This window comes from Carassius auratus, chromosome 29 (genome assembly GCF_003368295.1).
Source record: "Carassius auratus strain Wakin chromosome 29, ASM336829v1, whole genome shotgun sequence".
In the NCBI taxonomy this organism is placed as follows: domain Eukaryota; kingdom Metazoa; phylum Chordata; class Actinopteri; order Cypriniformes; family Cyprinidae; genus Carassius; species Carassius auratus.
Genome location: NC_039271.1, coordinates 13,783,253 through 13,804,144, shown reverse-complemented (window position 1 = coordinate 13,804,144; position 20,892 = coordinate 13,783,253). Strand labels below are relative to the sequence as shown.

General features: G+C 37.5%; 1 protein-coding gene and 2 long non-coding RNA genes across 3 annotated transcripts; all 3 read left to right on the top strand.

The window, feature by feature from the left end:
* The first annotated feature begins 3,460 nt into the window (after positions 1-3,460).
* Positions 3,461-3,955, top strand: LOC113048623 (uncharacterized). The gene is made up of 3 exons (XR_003276517.1): positions 3,461-3,529; positions 3,628-3,787; positions 3,893-3,955. It is a non-coding gene; the product is annotated as an uncharacterized LOC113048623 (long non-coding RNA).
* Positions 3,956-8,221: 4,266 nt separating this feature from the next.
* Positions 8,222-9,104, top strand: LOC113048146 (uncharacterized). Its single transcript, XR_003276406.1, has 3 exons — positions 8,222-8,279; positions 8,633-8,803; positions 8,958-9,104. It is a non-coding gene; the product is annotated as an uncharacterized LOC113048146 (long non-coding RNA).
* Positions 9,105-11,366: 2,262 nt separating this feature from the next.
* LOC113048144 (plexin-C1-like) lies at positions 11,367-20,315 on the top strand. Its single transcript, XM_026209711.1, has 4 exons — positions 11,367-12,352; positions 12,499-12,624; positions 12,768-12,902; positions 20,020-20,315. The coding sequence occupies exons 1-4, from the start codon at positions 11,447-11,449 to the stop codon at positions 20,227-20,229; spliced, it is 1,377 nt and encodes a 458-aa protein (XP_026065496.1). The 5' UTR covers positions 11,367-11,446; the 3' UTR covers positions 20,230-20,315.
* Positions 20,316-20,892: the final 577 nt, after the last annotated feature.

Here is a 20,892-nt window from a genome sequence, read left to right as displayed (position 1 = left end):
TGGAATTTTCAACGACAGAGCTGGCAAGGGCTTGCCAAGGGAAAGACACATGCTGCGGAGAGACTTACTGTGGACATACACACGTGGGATTACCCAGAAGGGGAATCACGACACATGGAGGCACCTAGTCCCACACATGGCTGACCAAAGGGCATGTACGCAAGTGTTGGACATCAACAGTGCTGGAGGAACCCAGGGTTCTGACTGAGGAACTCACCTGAGGGGAATAGCGCACGCATCCAGTCCGCGGAGTGGAATGGCGAAGCAAGCGGATTGACACAGAGCAGGTCCTTACTGGCCCGAAGGGGTGAGTATCCGGGAGGACACGGGCTCTACAGGGAGAGGGCTACGGCCTAATCAAGACCTCGTTGTGGAGGTGCGTCCACACTGTCACCAACGCCCTTGTGCGCCATGCCGGGGATTACATCCTGGTGGATGGCACACTCATCCCAATCGCCAATCCATCAGTGATTGATCAGGGGTACATATCGCGTAAGGGATTTGCAGCCATAAACGTGCAGGTTATAGTGGACCATAGGGGTGTGATTTCTGACCTGGTGGCGAGGTCCAGCAAAACTTCAACTTCCTCTGACGAGAAGCTTGGTGCCCTTTTTTACGTTGTTTCCCCACCATATTCCAAGTCTCTCTCTCTATGTTCATTGTAGATAGGTTACTTTTTTTTATTGAAAACATTAACCAATGGCCATCAATACCGCATTAAACAGAAGTAACTGCAGCTGCTTGCCAATCAGTTCTGATCAATTAATCAAGTAATATAAAAGTGTATTACATAATTTTTAGAAGTTGCTAAACCCATGTCAAAAAGCAGTACAAGTGGCACAACGGGATGAGGAGGGTGGATGATTAGCAAGAGATACCCGGTTCGTCTAACCATCACAACAAATTACTGACCATTTGATAATTTCATTTATAGTCTATATTTTACTGATGACTTAAACTATGCTAAAATAAATGTTACTGGAATAATTTGAGGAATGTTTCATTTGCACAGAACTAGTCTTTCTTAACGCCGAAATGCGCCTTAGCGTGAAGCGGAAAATAAATTCCTGAGCAATCGATGCCAACTAATTCAGCACACTCACTCGGGACAGTGCTCTTGTAACGTCGGATGTAAAAGGCAGTGTGCTAAGAAGCTTCCTAAGGGACACCTCGGGAACACACTTAGGAACATAAACAACTTTAAGATATATCTTTCGAGGTCTTCTTAGCACGCTAAGAGTGAGCGTTATCGCGGAACCTGGCCCAAAATAATACACAGGAAGAACAAACACTAGGAAAATCGCTCAGAAATGTCAGACAGGCTAAACAAGACTTTGCAGTGAGTGAGAGTGATTGTGCTGCTGTTATGTGTGTGTAAATGAGGTGCAGTCGTGTCAAGGAATTTGGCTGATGAATGATGTATGGCAAGGTGATTGTGATGCAGTGGCTCATGGGAGATGTAGTTCAGGTGTGGTGCAACAGTATGAGAGGTGCTAGTGTCCAAGTGATGATATGGTGACATCTGGTGGTTGATGGGTGGAATGGTCCTGAGTGGAGTGCCCTCTACTGAAGTTCATGGGCACTCCATCTAACGATTGTGACAATAAGCTCCACTCTTCACCACAAATCATAACCAAAAGACAGACATCTACATGCATACATACTGAACCTTTAATTTTTATTCTAATATAACATTTTCAAGTAAAATAAAACATATTAGGGCATTAGCCTATGTGTTTAGGGCACTGGAAAAACTGTGATTAAACACAAAATATTGTGTTTAATTTTTGCTATAGAAACCTCTATCTTCATTGGTTAATTTATAATGTAGCATCTTTTTTTTCATTCACTCAAGTAAACTTTCAAATGATTTGAGTAAAAATTCAACCCAGTACCCACAGCACTCAACAAACTTTTGTCAGTAGTTTTTATACCCCTGCCCTCATTTTAACCATGTTACTTTCACTTCCATCCACTTCACCCGTAGATGCACCTGAGAAAAGTTGATCGCTGTGACAAGATCTCATCAAAATATGCAAGATGAGAGGATACTTACTTGGAATATTTGTACTTCAAGATATTGCCTTTGTGGTGAAATGGTGAACTTTGATTCAAGGATTTTGTAGTTGGTAACAGTAAGTTATTTGTTCTTACTGTTCATTGACTACATCAAATGAGACACAATATTTATGAGGAGAAAAAAAAAAGCCACTAAAGCCACTGAACACAAACAAGTCGACATTCTGGTGCCTTTTGATGCCGACAGCACCTTGATAACATATGGGACATTTAAAGAAGGATATTGTGAAATTCTTGATGTGAATGACATTACAAAAAGTATTTACTAGTAATATACTGATAGGACCTCGACAGGATGAGAAATCTGTTGCCTTCATAACCGGTACAAGTAGCAGTAAGTACCTTTTGGTTGGAAAAAAAGAAGACGATCAAAACCTCAAGATGCCAGGTATTCTGTTCTTACCTTGCTGAGTGCTTTACACTCTCAATTTGGTGGGATTTTCTCAAGAATAGCATAAGGATCAGATGCCATGATTCAGAGCACTGTGAGAGATGTGGAGTTTGTGGAGATTCACCATCTGTTGCTAAACAGAACATTATTTTGTGAATTTTGGTGTAATGCAATGTGTTTATGTGGTTTAAGGTAAAAAAAAAAAACATAATTTTCAGACAAAACTAATAAAACCCATTACAAACAAGGCATTTGTTGCACCAGTAGGGACATTACTGATTATAATGACTTACACTGTCTTTTTACGTGTTGCATTGCGTATCGCGCTGCATAAACATAAACCCATGTCTGCATTTGTGATCAGAGAAAAGACAAACAACAAGTTGTATACAGTAACTCTACACTGCTCAAAACTGGCATTTGAATCATCAGTGGCAAATCATTTAAATATGTTAATGTACTTAAAAGCTGTGAATCAGAAACGCCAAACTGTCTTTGCAAAGTTGGAACTGCCCCACAAACAGACACCAGCATTGTAGGCTACTCTTACAGAAATCAGTCCAAACACTCAGTTTGTTGCACTCCAAAGAGCAAGGAAAAGTTAAAATCGCATTATATAACCACTTTAACATGAACTGAGAATGAACAATACTTCTACAGCATTTATTAATCTTAGTTAATGTCAGCACTTACTAATGCGTTATTCAATTAAAATGTTGTGCACATTAGTTAATGCACTGTGAATTAACATGGACTAACGATAAACAAATGTATTTTCATTAACAAATATTAATAAATACTGTAATCACTTGATTTTTCACACGAGATCTTTTCTGCATCTACAGTAATATGCTTAGTTGTAGAACAGTATGTTAACTTCTCATCATCTATATGGACAAGAGCAGTGTGCAAACAGTTCTGTAGTGATATACTGGCTGATCCTGTTTTTATTTAGACGTTTTTATTTAGATGACACGTACTTCATGGGTTTCCATCCCAAAAAACTCTCTCCAGACACGGCCGTTTTCTTTTCAGATAGCAGAGAATTCTTCTAGAAAGGTGCTGTAGAAATCAGAATCAAGTATTTTCTTAGTCATCATTTAGAAAATGTTTATTACTACTCTACTCTTTACAAGCCATTGCCCTCTTCTACACAGATTACTCTACATCTTTCATTGAGTCTGGAGAGCACAGGAAATCCTTCCTTCTCATGTACCTTCAACACAGGAACCATGAACCTGTGTGACGGGTCTGATCCACCTGCAGTTTTCCCAAACTGCTCCTGTAGTTTTTCTGACCAGATTCTATACACTGGAGGTTTGTTCTCCTTTAAAGAAGTCATATATGTGCTATTATACAATTAATTTATGTAGTCAAGAGTATGTTTGTTCATAATCATAAACATGTTGGTAATCTGTTCAGGTTTAAGAGTCTCTGCTACAGTTACTATTGAGGATCAGAAGATCACAGATACACTGACGCTGAAGAACTGCTCTGGTATCAAAGATAATTCACCAAATTCTTCTTAAACAAAGTGAGAAAATTAAATGCAGTGAGAAAAATATCACAGTGCAGAAATGATAACACAGAGTTTATCATTTATATTAACACATCATATGTGCATATAACTTTCATAAAGTGTTCAAATTATTTTAATGCATTGTTGATAACAGAAAAAGCATTGCATTGGCTGAAGTGAATAGAGGAAGTAAATGCATCACTCTTTCCACTTTTTTTTAGGATGTATGTAAAGATCTACTCATTTCCAACTCCATTCCCCAGAATCCCATGCTTAGGGCTAATCACCACCAGTTGTTCCCCATTACCACTCCCCTATATATACTGTGTTTGGACTCTCAAGGAGTATATTCAGGTCAGTCATGAACCCAGTAGCCAAACTTATGTGGCTACGTCAAGTAATTCAGCCCATTGAGAACTATGTGAACTACACTGTAAAAAATAAGTGTAATTTTAACTGTAAAATTTTGTAAAAACGCTACGGAAAAAAACTGATAATAAGGTTAACAGTAAGTTCCCGTACTATATACAGGGAAAAACTGTAAAAGATCTAACAAAGCATTTAATGTAAATTTACAGTAAAATTATGTTAATTATACAGCTTTTAGAAGTAAAAAAAGAACAAATCAATGTATAATTTACAGTCTAAAACTGTAAACTGATATTCCCAGAATTCCCTGCGTGACACTCCACGTTTGAAAGTATTTTGTTTAAATAATCATGTTTTTAAATAGTTCTTGTTATCAGTTATGTACATTTGAGCTTTATGTTACATCTTCTGTTGCTTAATGAAAGTTTTTTGCATTATTTAAGTATCACGTGTGTTACCATGATGGTGTTTTGTGTTTCCATAAATGTGCACCTTCTATATGTTAATATATACTTCTGCTTGTGGTGAAGCTACTTGTGATGAGCTTTGATACTTCATGTGGCTTTCTCTTATACAGTACCATCTTTATTATTATGGTGGTTGTCAGTATTTTCAAGGTACAAAACAGATTTAATTTTGTGTGTTGTTGAATTTACTGGTTTATATTCACATTTTCTTGTTTGTAAATTACAGCTTTATATTGTAAAATTAACAGTTTTTGACGTAAATGTGTTTACAGTTTTCTGTATTTTTACAAAATTATTCTGGCAACCACAGCTGCCAAAAAGTTTTTGTAAAAACAACAAGAAATTTTTTACAGTGTAGCTTTCTGTCCCTCCATTGAAACTGTGTGTACGGTATACTGTCCATGTCCAGAAAGGTAAGAAAAACATCATCAAAGTAGTCCACGTGACATCAGAGGGTCAGTTAGAACTTTTTTGAAGCATCGAAAATACATTTTGGTCCAAAAATAACAGAAACTATAGCTTTATTCAGCACTGTCTTGCATTCCGGGTCTGTAAGCGGATTCACTGCAGTGTAGTGTTGTCCGGTTCATGAACGAATCATTCGATTTAACCGGTTCTTCTTGAGTCTTTTGAAACTGTTCGTGTGTCCAATACGCATCAATCCACAAATTACTTAAGCTGTGAACTTTTTTTTAATGTGGCTGACACTCCCTCTGAGTTCAAACAAACCAATATCCCAGAGTAATTCACTTACTCAAACAGCACACTGACTGAACTGCTGTGAAGAGAGAACTGAAGATGAACACCGAGCCGAGCCAGATAACGAACAATAGACTGACTGATTCTCGAGTCAAGAACAGTTTCTGTTCTGAACCAGCGTCTGAACCAAACTGATTCTTTTGTGATTGATTCTGAACTGTGATCGATGAACTGTTGACAGTATAGTTAATTTTAAAAGAGAGTTAGTTAAATGTTAAAATGTGTATCTAAAAGAACAAATGTCATAATACAAATGCAAATAACTTGTCACTGAGAGAATCCGAGACCTTTGAATGATGCGTCAACCACCATGATTGTATACCCATTGCAGAAACCACAAGCTCTGCTCTTCACTCTCAGAAAAGAAAGGTACAAAAGCTGTCACTGGGGTGGTACCCTTTCAGAAAGTACTAATATGTACCATTAAGTAACTAATTTGGGTTACGCTTTATTTTCAAGGAGTCATTGTTACAGTGTAATTATACATTTATGTACTGAGTAATATTTATTAGCTACATACTAGTAAGGGTTAGGTTTGGTTTAGGGTTACTGGATTTATGCATAATTAATTGTTCATAGAACATGTAACAATGCCACTTTAAAATAAAGTGTTACCCTAATTCGTACACTTTAAGTACTAATACTAATAATGTGCTTTTAGGGGTAAATAAGGAACAAAGGTGTACCTTTTGAAACGATACAGCATTAATATCAATATATCATTTTAATGCTAATAGATAATATAAATATTATAATATAATTATAATAATACAACTATTCATTTTCATTTATATCAGATAATGCTGGTCATCAATTAGTGTAGAAGGCTATTAATGTGTAAAAATAATATTTACAAAGTAATGATCTGATAAGACTTTTAGAGCAGATTTTTAAAAAATATATGCGAGACAGCAAAAATGAAAGCAGAAATGAGTCATTAGGTAATTTCCTGCATGTTTTATCATATTTCAGAGATCTGCAGTTTAGTCAGATGTGTCCGTAAGGCCTTATAACTATAAAAACTACAGATATAAAAACTATACACCATTACAGGTGAAAGAAAAGCTAATTTATTTCAGTAATTCAACTCAAATTGTGAAAGTCATGTATTAAATAAATCCAATGCATAGAGACTGAAGTAGTTTAAGTCTTTGGTTCTTTTAGTTGTGATGATTTTGGCTCACATTTAACAAAAACCCACCAATTCAACAATCTCAACAAATTAGAATACTTCATAAAAACCAATCAATACCATAAAAAAAATCATAATTTTGTGAATTGTTGTCCTTCTGGAAAGTATGTTAATTTACTGTAAATTTTTATTGTACATACTGTACATGCATTGTGTACCTATTCAGCCTGGTATGGAGGTGATCAGTTTGTGACAACGCTGAGGTGTATGGAAGCCCAGGTTTCTTTGACAGTGGCCTTCAGTTCATCTGCATTGTTTTGGTCTCTTGTTTCTCATTTTCCTCTTGACAATACCTCATAGATTCTCTTTGGGGTTCAGGTCTGGTGAGTTTGCTGGTCAGTCAAGCACACCAACACTATGGTCATTTAAACAACTTTTGGTGCTTTTGACAGTGTGGGCAGGTGCCAAATCCTGCTGGAAAATGAAATCAGCATCTTCAAAATGCTGTTCACCAGAAGGAAGGATGAAGTGCTCCAAAATTTCTTGGTAAATGGGTGCATTGACTTTGGTTTTAAAAAAACACAATGGACCAACACCAGCAGATGACACTGCACCCCAAATCATCACAGACTATGGAAACTTAACACTGGACTTCAAGCAAACTGGGCTTTGAGCTTCTCTACCCTTTGTCCATGCATGTTTTTCTTCCACATTTTTTCCTTCCACTCAACGTTCTTTTAACATCCTTTGATACAGCACTCTGTGAACAGCCAGCTTATTGGCAATTCATTTTTGTTACTTACACTCCTTGTGAAGGGTGTCAATGATTGTCAGAGACCGTTTTGAAGGCTGAGGAAACCTTTGCAGGTGTTTTGAGTTGATTAGCTGGTTGGCATGTCATCATATTCTAATTTGTTGAGATAGTGAATTGGTGGGTTTTTGTTAAATGTGAGCCAAATCATCACAATTAAAAGAACCAAAGATTTAAACTACTTCAGTCTGTGTTGCATTTATTTAATACTTGAGTTTCACAATTTAAGTTGAATTACTAAAATATATATTTTTTAAATTCTTCAGCTCATTACAGCAGGATTGATTCTGATTAGGTGTCTATGTTTTTAGCATTCATCATCTGAAAAAAAAAAAACATTCTGAAATTATAGCTGTGGTGTGGATAAAATTTAATTATATGGTTATTGTTATCTTTATAGCTATCGTCATTGGTGTAAACAGGCTTAAGACTAGTCTTGCTTAAACTGTAAGAGGTTTAGTAAGAGTGACCTGCTTACTTTCAGGTTGGGTTTCACTACCACTGGTTGCTGAAGTGTGTGGTATTGTGTGTCTGACTGTGCATGCAGCAGCCAAAAAATAAGTGGGGGAATTCAAATTTTAATAAATATGTTTTTTTTTTCTCTTTTTTTATCATGTATTAATGGCTTTATGCAGTGGTGGAAGGAAGATTCTTGTTCAGGGGAGCAATCTGGAATTTGTGGAATTAGTTACTGCACCCCCCCCCCCCCACCCAATGAAGTGCTGGAAACACAATACAACACAAGCTCAGGGGTAAGATGAATTCAGCGCTTCTGCAGTTGCTCACAGCACTTTATCTGACACATTGAAGAAAGCTATTTAATTCCTTAGAGTCATCAAATGTCCATCACAGACTGACCTCCAAACTGTTAGGATTCCTAAACATTTCATTATTTAATTAATTAACAATTATTAATTTTTAAACAAAATATTATAGAATTTTTGTTTCTATTTTAATATTGATTGTCCGTTAACATAAATGATTATCAGCTTCTCTCTGTCAGAATTTTTATTTTGACTAAAGACTTTAATTTTATTCACAGCCTACATGCAGCTTTAAATGTCACATGTATTAGATTCATATTTTCAGTGTCTCTCTTTCTCAGGATGTGTGGTTTGACTCCGGTCCTTATGATGGCAGTGGTCAGTTTAGATTGATGTTGAATGTTGGGAACTCCACTGTGGACTGTGTGGATTATTTCTCTTATAAACCTGATCCTGAATTCACTGGATTCACCACCGTACAGGTGGCCAATGATCTACAGGTGAACATTCAGGTGAGTTTAGTGATACAGTTTAGCATCAGTGCACAGTCTGCATGTTGTGGCAAGCGTGGGTATTAAAAACTTCTCAGTAAATATTATTATCTTTCTGAACATCAGCATGTGAAACACACAGCGTCCAAATCACCCCACACTCTCTGTTTCTCAGAAAAAGGAAGATATGTTGAATTTGAGTATGAATGAGGTGACTGTGACGGATCTACAGGGAGATCAGAAGTATCCATGTGTTTTGGAAAGGATTGAGTCCAATGCCATCATCTGTATGATTACAGGAGAATCAGGAGCCGTCCCAGCAGTGGACACACTCACTGTGAGTATGTTTTTGACATTTTCAGTTGTTTAGTAATTCCATGGATTTTTAAAGTTTATTTGGCCTCATAATACTGCTGTGTTAAGTTTAATGTAAATCTTAACTTTGTAAAAGAAAAAGAAACTTATTTCATTGTCATTTCAGGGAATTATGTTCTCAGGATGAGTAATACAAAGAATTTGTTCTGCCTCAGTCCACACAATACACCTGGCCATATATGAAGGAAAAATTATGCTCAGCATCTTCCAGGGGTAAAAAAAAAAAAAAAAAAGATAAAAAACTAGCATTTTTTTATTACAAAGACTAGAGACATCTATACATTTTATGTCTGTTTTTATGCAATTATACATTTGAAGAGATGTTTTTTTTTTTTTTTTTGCATTTTCTTTCTACTTTTTATATATATTTTCTTATTAATATTTTAGCTTTAATTGACCCAATACGTTTTATGTTATGTTCAATCTGATTCATAAAGAATACGATATAATGCTGTTTACATGTATAATTAGGCTGAATAAGAGCTCGACTGTCAAACATCTCCTGTCAGAGTCTGAACAGCAGGTGGCGCTATCTACTCATTTATTATACACTGTAGAAACCGGACAGGTCTGTTATTTAGTACTGCAATACAATTATTCTGATGTCGAAGACACTGATTGTCTTTTTTTTTCATCGTACACCTACATAATTATTTTTCTGTTATTATTTATCTGATAACTGCTGCATTAAACAGAATATTTATTAATAAAAATGTCTAATATACAGTATGCAATCTAGTTTGGTCTATATTTAAACGGACAAATACACATAAACACCACGTCATCAGAGCACTCAGCAGCACACAGCACAGTTTGTTAATCAGATTATTAATCAGTTATCTATATTTTATGGCTAATTTTAAAGTCTCGTTCACATTATTACTGTAGTTACATGACTAAAAGCCCCTTCGAGAACAGAATTATAATATAATAGACTAACATAATTTGATCTATATTTAAATAGATTCAACATCTATATATCTGTAATAGAATATTTACATAATATCTTCAAACACTAAAATATCTTTCAAAATCTTGTGGCCTACAGACTGAATTTTTATCATCACATGTAAAACAAATGTAACATTTTCAATAAATGTAGAATGTTTAAAGCCATTTTGGCTTTTCAGGCTACATGTGCAGTGATTGCTTATATTTTGGGGTTTGTGGGTCCCAGTGCAGGTTGTACCAGTGGGCCCTGTTTGAAACTTTTCATTTGTTTAATTTGTATGTTCGTTCTATTGATTTATTTGTGCTATTTACACAATGTTAAAAAAAAAAAGGTTAGAAGGTGTCAGGGTACAGAAACCAAATAATAAAATGTAAAATAGCACTGCATAGTCTTCGATGTAAAAAATAAATATACAGTCAAAATAAAATGTATTCACACACCTTCAACATTTCTAACATGATCACAGTTTATTTGCTTTTCTTTAGATAATGTTAATAAAATATTATGAAAAGTTAACAAATTGAAAAGTTAACAAATCTTGATAATGTCAGATAGCTTTGATAGAAAGGTATGTAATTAATAACAATCAACCAAAAATACAGACAACTGTATGACAATATTTTAAGAGACAATGCATCCAATATAATAATACACATCCGATTTCTTTCTCCACTGTTTACTTTCACTTGAGACATAACCAACAGTTTTTTTTACACTCCAAGACGGGTATTTTGACATAATGTTGTATGTATTTCTCGGTACAAGAGCAGCAGGCAAATGTCGGTGTTGAAGCGCTTTGAGACGCGTCTCTCTTCGTGGGCCCTGTGCGCATAGAACACCGCGCGCGCGGCTGCTGAAGTGGGCTTTTACATATTTTTCTGCTTGCGTGTTTAAACTGCAATTTTTATTTGTTCGTTCAGGTGCAGGAGAACGCATGTTGCAGGTGCAGGTTGTTGTTTCTGCGTGCCCACACGAGTTTTTCCACTTCTTGTGTTTGAATGCTTAACAGAATAACCACTTGTTACTTTTAAATAGGGCTACGTAGGTGAATGCAAAATACAAATAAACGTGTTATGTGAATATATATTTTTTTACTTGCACTTTGCCAAAAAAGTAAAAGTTTGACATGGTACCAATACCCAGAACAAATCAAAAAAATTGTAGCTACTTTGCAGATCTCGGCCCTCATCTCAATAGATTTGTTGGTGTGTTGCGCGGAAGTCATCTGCATCCTCAGAGTCGCGGTTTTCACTTCAGTCCACTTCACAAGTGCGCGCGTCTGAGAGAAGTTGATCTCTGTGACAAGATCTCTAAACCTCAGCTGCTCATCAGATAAGATGAGAGGATTACTTGGAATTCTTGTAATTTTGAAATATTGCATTTGTGGTGACGTGCTTCACTTTGATGGAGATATCAAGGACTTTGTAGTTGGTAACAGTAAGTTATTTGTTCTTACTGATCATCGACTACATCAGATGAGACACGATCTTACTGAGGAGAAGAGCAAAGACACTAAAGCCACTGAACACAACAGAGTCAACATTCTGGTGCCTTTTGATGAAAACAGCACCTTGATAACGTGTGGGACATTTAACGATGGATATTGTGAGGTTCTTGATATAAATGACATTACGAAAAGTATTTACTATGAAAGTAATATACTGATAGGACCTCGACATGATGAGAAATCTGTTGCCTTCATATCCGGTACAAGTAGCAGTAAGTACCTTTTGGTTGGGAAAAAAGACGAAGATGCAAAACCTCAAGATACCAGGTATTCTGTTGTTATCTTGTGGAACACTTTACACTCTCAATTTGGTGGGATTTTCTCAAGAATAGCTGAAGGATCAGATGCCATGATTCAGAGCACTGTGAGAGATGTGGAGTTTGTTGATGGATTCCAGAGAGTTTCACCCTCAGAATCTTACTTATTTCTCAACACAAAGACTGACTCCGAGAGGAAAGTGCTTGTCCTGTGGATTAACAGCTCTAAAGAAAGAAAGAGAGACATCATCAGATCCCTACAGGCTTCAAGGATACGATGCTGCAGTGATAAAGCTCGTCCAGTGCTCGTTGCCAGCACCGTTATTCCCTCAGTGAACAGAGTTATTTGGGCAGGTGTGTTCAGTGCACAGAATCAGCAGGATCCGGAGAACAGCGCGCTGGCTCTGTACGACATCAGTCATGTTAAAGGACGAGTGAAGGGCTTCTGTGGTATTGGTGAAAATCCATGTGGTTCTGAGGTTGGAAAATGCATGTATTTAATATACACATTTTTTTAAAAATAAGAACACAATGTTACTATAAAGAATAACCTGAATCTGTTGCATGATTAAAGGTATATTTAACTAAAGTCATATAAAGTTTCAGTTTGTTGTTTGTGTTCCAGAGTGATACTGAACTTCAGCCGCTCTCTGTGGTGTTCAAGTACAGCTCAATGTCAGCAGTGACATCAGTTAGAAGTGGATCCTGGATTGTGCTGTTCATAGGAACCAGTGATGGTCAGCTCATAAAGGTCTGCTTCACTTCTGGCCCACACGTGTCTTTATTTTCACTATTCTCAATGAGTTTTTAATTCTAAATACCTGCACACCATTTTCACTTACAAATAAACCTCTAAGCAGTCATAATTTATATTTCTGTGTTATGTTTTTCTAGCTTGTGTTGGATGGGAAATACACTCCAGGCTGTCCAACAGTGCTGTTCAAATCTGATGATGAGCGAGCAGTGTTTCCCAGAATGCACTTTGATCCAGTAGATTTCAAATATATCTACATTGCTCTGAAGAAACAGGTGAGGATTATAAAGGTAAATAAAAGTGATACTCAGTTTTGAAAATAAATTAGCCATGGGTGTAGAATATGCTGGAGATGTATGGGACATTTCCATCACACTTTTAATAAAACCAGCCACATAAAAAACAACAGCCTTTGAACCTACTCTGTCTAAAAATGTATACTGTGTTTACAATTTAAAAAGTCATTTAAAACTAAACGAGTCAGTCTTTTGTTCATTATCTGGCTCTGCTCAACATGTTCATCTTCAGTTCTCTCTTCACAGCAGTTCAGTCAGTGTACAGTTTGAGTAAATTAATTACTCCAGGATATTGGTTTATTTTAACTCGGAGGGAGTGTCAGCCACATTAAAAAAGTTAACAGCTTAAGTCATTTCTGGATTAATGCTTACTGGACACCCGAACTGTTTCAAACGATTCAGTTCAATTTGGTGAACTGGTTCAAGAAGAGCTCTGTGTAGCTGTTTTTATTTTATTCTCTAGAATCTTTATCTTACTATCACTGTCTGTTTGTTTGTTTGTTTGTTTGTTTAAGTGGTAAAATATAACATAATTCACACCATATTTCTGATATTATCAATCAATCTTATCAGATTAACTTTGATCGTTCACTTTTCCGTGAGTGCAGTACACCTGCAAAGCGTTAGCACTCGTTAGCTTGTCATTAGCATTTTCTTTTCTCCTCTCCTCTCTCTCACTCCAGTTTTTCACAAGTTCATCAAACAACCGCAGTAAGAATATTTAATCAAGCACGGTGAGTAATGGCTTCGACTGCTATCGTTATTTGCACCTCTTGCCACATGTACAGTTTATCTATCTCTGTAGCTGATGAGGGATTTACATGTGATAAATGCAGTGAAATAGTTAGGCTGACAGAGAAGATTTCAGAATTAGAGACACGCATCCAAACTTTAATTGAGGACAGTAAGAATGTTAGGGCTCTAGATACAGCTTTGGATGCGTCTAGCTCAGGGATTCCTGTACATTGTTCAGTTCCGGAAACAGAGCCCCTGCAGCAGGCCAACTGGGTGACTGTGAGGCAGCATAGTCGTGGGTCAAAACACCACTCTTCTGTTCCGATCAAAACATTAAACAGGTTCTCCCCACTCAGTGATGCACCCACTGAGAAACCTGATGAAAGTGCTCTAGTTATTGTTGATTCTATTTTACGGAACGTGAATATAGAGACACCAGCCACCATAGTCAAATGTTTACCGGGAGCCAGAGCGCCTGACATCTTGGCAAATTTAAAAGTGCTGGCAAATGCTAAACATAAATACAGTAAGATTGTTATTCATGCCGGCGCTAATGATGTTCGTTTTCGCCAGTCGGAGATCACTAAAAATAACTTTAAAGAGGTGTGTGAACTTGCAAGCACGATGTCAGACACTGTAATATGCTCTGGTCCCCTCCCTGCTTACCGTGGTGATGAGATGCATAGCAGATTGTCATCACTTAATGGCTGGATGTCTAAGTGGTGCCCACAGCATAACACAGGTTTCATAGACAATTGGACGAGCTTTTGGGGCAGACCTGACCTGTTTAAAAGAGATGGTCTTCATCCCTCCCGGGGTGGAGCTGCTCGTCTCTCTAGAAATATGACAAATAGTCTTAGAGTTCATACTTGACTAACTGGGGCCCATGTCAGTAAGCAGACAGACTGGCTAAACCGACCGTCTGCTAGCTGCCTCCTGTCACAGAGGTCAGCTAATTCTCAGCACATAGAGACTCTTTCACCTAGATATCACACTATAGAGACTGTGTCTGTTCCCCCGAACTAGAAAATACAAAAAACGTCCAAACCAAGTTAAGGTTAATAATTTAATTGAGGTTCAACAAATAAAAAACAAATGCAATATGGATAAACAAATGATAAAGCTTGGCTTATTGAATATCAGATCCCTTTCTACGAAAACTCTTTTTGTAAATAATATGATAACTGATCATAATATAGATGTGCTCTGTTTGACAGAAACCAGGCTAAAACCTGATGATTACATTGTTTTAAATGAGTCCACCCCCCAAGATTACTGTTATAAACACGAGCCACGTCTAAAAGGCAAAGGTGGAGGTGTTGCTTCAATTTATAACAACGTTCTCAGGATTTCTCAGAGGGCAGGCTTCAAGTATAACTCGTTTGAAGTAATGGTGCTACATATAACATTATCCAGAGAAACAAATGTTAATGATAAATCCCCTGTTATGTTTGTACTGGCTACTGTATACAGGCCACCAGGCCACCATACAGACTTTATTAAAGAGTGGTGATTTAACATCCGAGTTAGTTCTGGCTGCAGATAAAGTTTTAATAGTTGGTGATTTTAATATCCATGTCGATAATGAAAAAGATGCATTGGGATCAGCATTTATAGACATTCTGAACTCTATTGGTGTAAGACAACATGTTGCCTTGTTACAAGTATCGAAGAACCATCACTTCTACCACAAAAGACTGCTTTTTAAGTTATCTTCCTGATGTATCCAAATTCCTTAGAATATACATAACCTCAGAACAACTTGATGATGGAACAGAAACTATGGACTCTCTCTTTTCTAGCACTTCAAATACAGTTGCTCCTTTACGCTTAAGGAAGGTTAAGGAAAACAGTTTGACACCATGGTATAATGAGCATACTCACACCCTAAAGAGAGCAGCCCGAAAAATGGAGCGCAGCTGGAGGAAAACAAAACTAGAGGTATTTCGTATTGCTTGGCGGGAAAGTAACATATCCTACAGAAAAGCATTAAAAACTGCTAGATCTGATTACTTTTCTTCTCTTTTAGAAGAAAACAAACATAACCCCAGGTATTTATTCAATACAAACCTCAACAAGTGTTGACATTTCCCAACACCACAGCAGTAATGACTTTATGAACTACTTTACTTCTAAAATCGATACTATTAGAGATCAAATTGCAACCATTCAGCCGTCAGCTACAGTATCACATCAGACAGTGCACTACAGACCCCCTGAGGAACAGTTCCACTCATTCTCTACTATAGGAGAGGAAGAATTGTATAAACTTGTTAAATCATCTAAACCAACAACATGTATGTTAGACCCTATACCATCTAAGCTCCTAAAAGAGGTGTTTCCAGAAGTCATAGGTCCTCTTTTGACTATTATTAATTCCTCATTGTCATTAGGATATGTCCTCAAAACTTTCAAACTGGCTGTTATTAAGCCTCTCATAAAAAAAAAAAAACACAACTTGACCCCAAAGAAGTAGTTAATTATAGACCAATCTCGAATCTCCCTTTTCTGTCCAAGATACTAAAAAAGGTGGTATCCTCACAATTATATTCCTTCTTAGAGAAAAATGGTATATGAGAGGATTTCCAGTCAGGATTTAGACCGTATCATAGTACTGAGACTGCTCTCCTTAGAGTTACAAATGATCTGCTTTTATCATCTGATCGTGGGTGTATCTATCTATTAGTTTTATTGGATTTTAGTGCTGCGTTTGACACAATTGACCACAGCATTCTTTTGCATAGACTTGAACACTTTGTTGGCATCAGTGGAAGTGCATTAGCATGGTTTAAATGGTACTTATATGACCGTCATCAGTTCGTAGCAGTGAATGAAGATGTATCATATCGATCACAAGTGCAGTATGGAGTACCTCAAGGCTCAGTACTAGGGCCGCTACTCTTCACGCTTTATATGTTACCCTTGGGAGATATCATCAGAAAACATGGTGTTAGCTTTCACTGTTATGCTGATGATACTCAGCTCTATATTTCTTCACGGCCTGGTGAAACACACCAATTTGCAAAACTAATGGAATTCATAGTCGATATAAAAAATTGGATGACGAGTAATTTCTTACTGCTAAATTCAGAAAAAACTGAGGTGTTAATTTTAGGACCTAAAAACTCTGCTTGTAATAACCTAGAACACTGTCTAAGACTTGATGGTTGCTCTGTCAATTCTTCGTCGTCAGTTAGGAACCTAGGTGTGCTATTTGATCGCAATCTTTCCTTAGAAAGCCACATTTCTAGCATTTGTAAAACTGCATTTTTCCATCTCAAAAATATATCTAAATTACGGCCTATGCTCAATGTCAAATGCAGAAATGTTAATTCAATGCTTTATGACTTCAAGGTTAGATTATTGTAATGCTTTATTGGGTGGTTGCTCTACACGCTTAGTAAACAAACTACAGCTAGTCCAAAATGCAGCACCAAGAGTTCTTACTAGAACCAGGAAGTTTGACCATATTAGCCCGGTCCTGTCATCGCTGCACTGGCTCCCTATCAAACATCGTATAGATTTTAAAATATTGCTTATTACTTATAAAGCCCTGAATGGTTCAGCACCTCAGTATTTGAATGAGCTCCTTTTACATTATACTCCTCTACGTCCGCTACGTTCTCAAAACTCAGGCAATTTGATAATACCTAGAATATCAAAATCAACTGCGGGCGGCAGGTCCTTTTCCTATTTGGCGCCTAAACTCTGGAATAACCTACCTAACATTGTTCGGGAGGCAGACACACTCTTGCAGTTTAAATCTAGATTAAAGACCCATCTCTTTAACCTGGCATACACATAACATACTAATATGCTTTTAATATCAAAATCCGTTAAACGATTTTTAGGCTGCATTATTAAGGTAAACCGGAACCGGAAACACTTCACATAACATGTACCTTCTACATCATTAGAAGAATGGCATCTACGCTAATATTTGTTCCGAGGTCACCATGGCCACCAAATCCAGTCTGTATCCAGACCAGAGGGTCACTGCAGTCACCCGGATCCAGTACGTATCCAGACATGATGGTGGATCGGCACCTAGAAAGGACCTCTACTGCCCAGAAAGACAGCGGAGACCAGGACAACTAGAGCCCCAGATACAGATCCCCTGTAAATACCTTGTCTCAGAGGACCACCAGGACAAGACCACAGGAAACAGATGATTCTTCTGCACAATCTAAAGCCCTGCATTTCAGCCCGAGCCCGACGGGCCCCGATTTATTTATGCCCCTTGGGACGGGCTTCCGGCCAATTTTCACGTTATAGCTGACATGCGGGCCGGGCCTCAGGCCTTTTTGGGTTATCCTTCTATTTATATTTTTAGACATTAATAAAAAATAAAAAAAATAGAAGTTCATGTCGATGATAGAAAAAACAAATATAGAAAGACATTTCACAACCTCATAACTTTCATAATCTGATCACGATTATATCCACTTTTACAATATCCACTTATTGTAGTAGTAGCTATTACATGCCTCTAAATTAATGTATTAATAATAGCCTAGTTGGCCAACTAATAATTATAAAATGATGATTCATGGTGCGGCCAGCATTTCTGCGTCTGCACCTGTTGCTGCGGGCCGAGTTTGAAAACATTGTGGAGCAGGACGAGGATGACGACGATGATGTACAGCAATATATGCGCCTCAATCACAACATGGAAGGTGATGGACGATATGTGCTGCTATGGTGGAAACAACACAAGACCCTGCTACTGCGAATGTCAAGACTGGCTGGCTCTGTTTTTAGTGTCCCGCCAGCAGCAGCAGCGAACGTGTCTTCAGTGCCGCGGGAAGAGAGGAGGACGGGGTTAAAACCTTCCTCTCTGGAGCCTATTCTTTTTCTCCACAATGCTCTGTAAGAGACTGTTCTAACTTTTCATTTGACTGGACTTTATTTTCGTTTAACTGTTGGAAACTAATGGAAAAAAGAATGGACATGTTCTGTGGTGCATTTTTGAGGTAAGATAACCTGCAAGTTTGTTTTTAATTAATTTAATTTGTTTAGATTGTAGGCTATTTCTCATTTCGTTTGCGAGCGCTGTTGTAAGCCTGCCTCAGTATTTAAATTTTTTTTATTTTATTTTACTGGCTGTGGTTTAATAAATAAACATTTATTAAACTAACTGTACGTGTGATATGCTTGAAGTGTTTTATATCTATGGATTTTATTGTAGCCAAGTAAAGTATTAGAGTTAATTTGAGAGGCTTAATTGATTAAATATGTTTTAGGCTACTTGCTGTCGGCTCGGCTGTTTGACGTTAATCGTAATTTTTTTTTTAAATGCTTTAAACATTTTTCTAAACTAACTTGATAAAGAAATGAAAAGAAACATAACACAAAACTGAGCCCTTTTTAATTGCTGCAAATAGGGCAGGCTTCCGCTGTGTAATAAAATAAATAAATAAATAAATAAAAACACGGGCTCGGGCCGGACTCGGGCTGATAATTCTGATGAGCTGTCTGACACGGGTCGGGCTAGGGCCTGAGCGTCTCGGGCTTAGATTTGAGGCCCGTGCAGGGCTCTAGCACAATCTGACTTTGCTGCAGCCTGGAATTGAACTACTGGTTTCATCTGGTCAGAGGAGAACTGGCCCCCCAACTGAGCCTGGTTTCTCCCAAGATTTTTTTCTCCATTCTGTCACCGATGGAGTTTCGGTTCCTTGCCGCTGTCGCCTCTGGCTTGCTTAGTTGGGGTCACTTCATCTACAGCGATATCATTGACTTCATTGCAAATAAATGCACAGACACTATTTAAACTGAACAGAGATGACATAACTGAATTCAATGATGAACTGCCTTTAACTATCATTTTGCATTATTGAGACACTATTTTCCAAATTAATGTTGTTCAGTGCTTTGACGCAATGTATTTTGTTTGAAGCACTATATAAATAAATAAAGGAAAGGTAAAGGTAAATAACACTCAGATCGCTGTTTTTCAATGGAAACCTTATAAAGACTGTAGCCTGTTTGTTTGAGGCATTTGTCTCTCTTTTCCCTCCGTCACCGCTTCTGATCGCTTTCACTCCCTCTCGTGTTGCTACATTACCTAATGTGGGTGGGAGTAGTCGGAAATTGCAGGTTTATAAGCACCTGGGCTCCTCATGCCGGGAGCGATACACTGTAGCTAGCTTCTAACATGTCGGAGTGCAGCAGTGTTTCGGTGTGATGTTTGTAGCGCAAGGTATGTCCAAACTATCCGTTTTGTATGACTAATTATTATCTGGGTTCGGTGCACTGAACGAGATCTTATTGTCTTGATGGATTAAGGGGTTGCAGAGAGTTTGCCAATGACGCTATTGTTTGTGTGTGCATGCTTCCGAAACAACACGTTTGGAATGCCTAGACTGACGAGCACAGAGGAGTGTTCCGTGACCCTGGTGAGATTGTGAAGCACAGAAACACTGTCTACAGGCAGGTATGTTATGGCTATGTTTATTATGTGTTTGGTAAAATGTGTAATGCAGTTATTTGCTTTATGGTCTGTGCTGAAAGGAGTAATGGTAGATGGCTTTTTCCTCTCAGTAATGTTATCAGTGTGGGGGCGTGTGTTTAGCAGCTATATGTAATAGTCTGACTGATTATGAATTTTAGGTGCACAGAGTGCTCAATATGTTTTTTTCGTTTGTTTGTTTTTCAGAGGATGCCGCAATCCGATTGTCGGCTGCTGTTCTCTTGAATGTGTTTAAAGATGTAAATGTGTATGAATGTTCAGGTGAATTATTATTATTTTTTGGTTAGACACGTTTCTGATTTGTCTATTTTTTGTTTATTTTTGTTTATTTTCCCGCTAACTGGTGGGTTGTAAAAGATTTGTTTTAGTGAACTGATTGTGACCACGGGCTAGCGGTTTCTTCCTTTTTTTTGTGTTGTTTGTTTCCTCCCCTTCCCTAGTAATAGTCTTGGGGTGGTTTGGGCCCATAGGATAGACAATCTTATCAGATTCTAGCTTTTGAACCGATGTGTGCAGTGTTGTGCTAGGATGTGTGCATCAAGGAGCATGGTTGCATTGGTTATGTGGGCTGAGTTTGTAGTGTTTTTTTCTACTGTAAAAGTGGTGTGCTTTAGTTCACATGTGACATTGAAACCTAGGCTTGGTCCAGCCCTTAACCTAGGGGCCCGCCCTCCTATGGCTTATCCCTATGTCAAATTATGTATTTACGTGTTATTTATTAACCGTCAAAAGCGACTTAATTTTAATTAAAGATAAAATAAATAT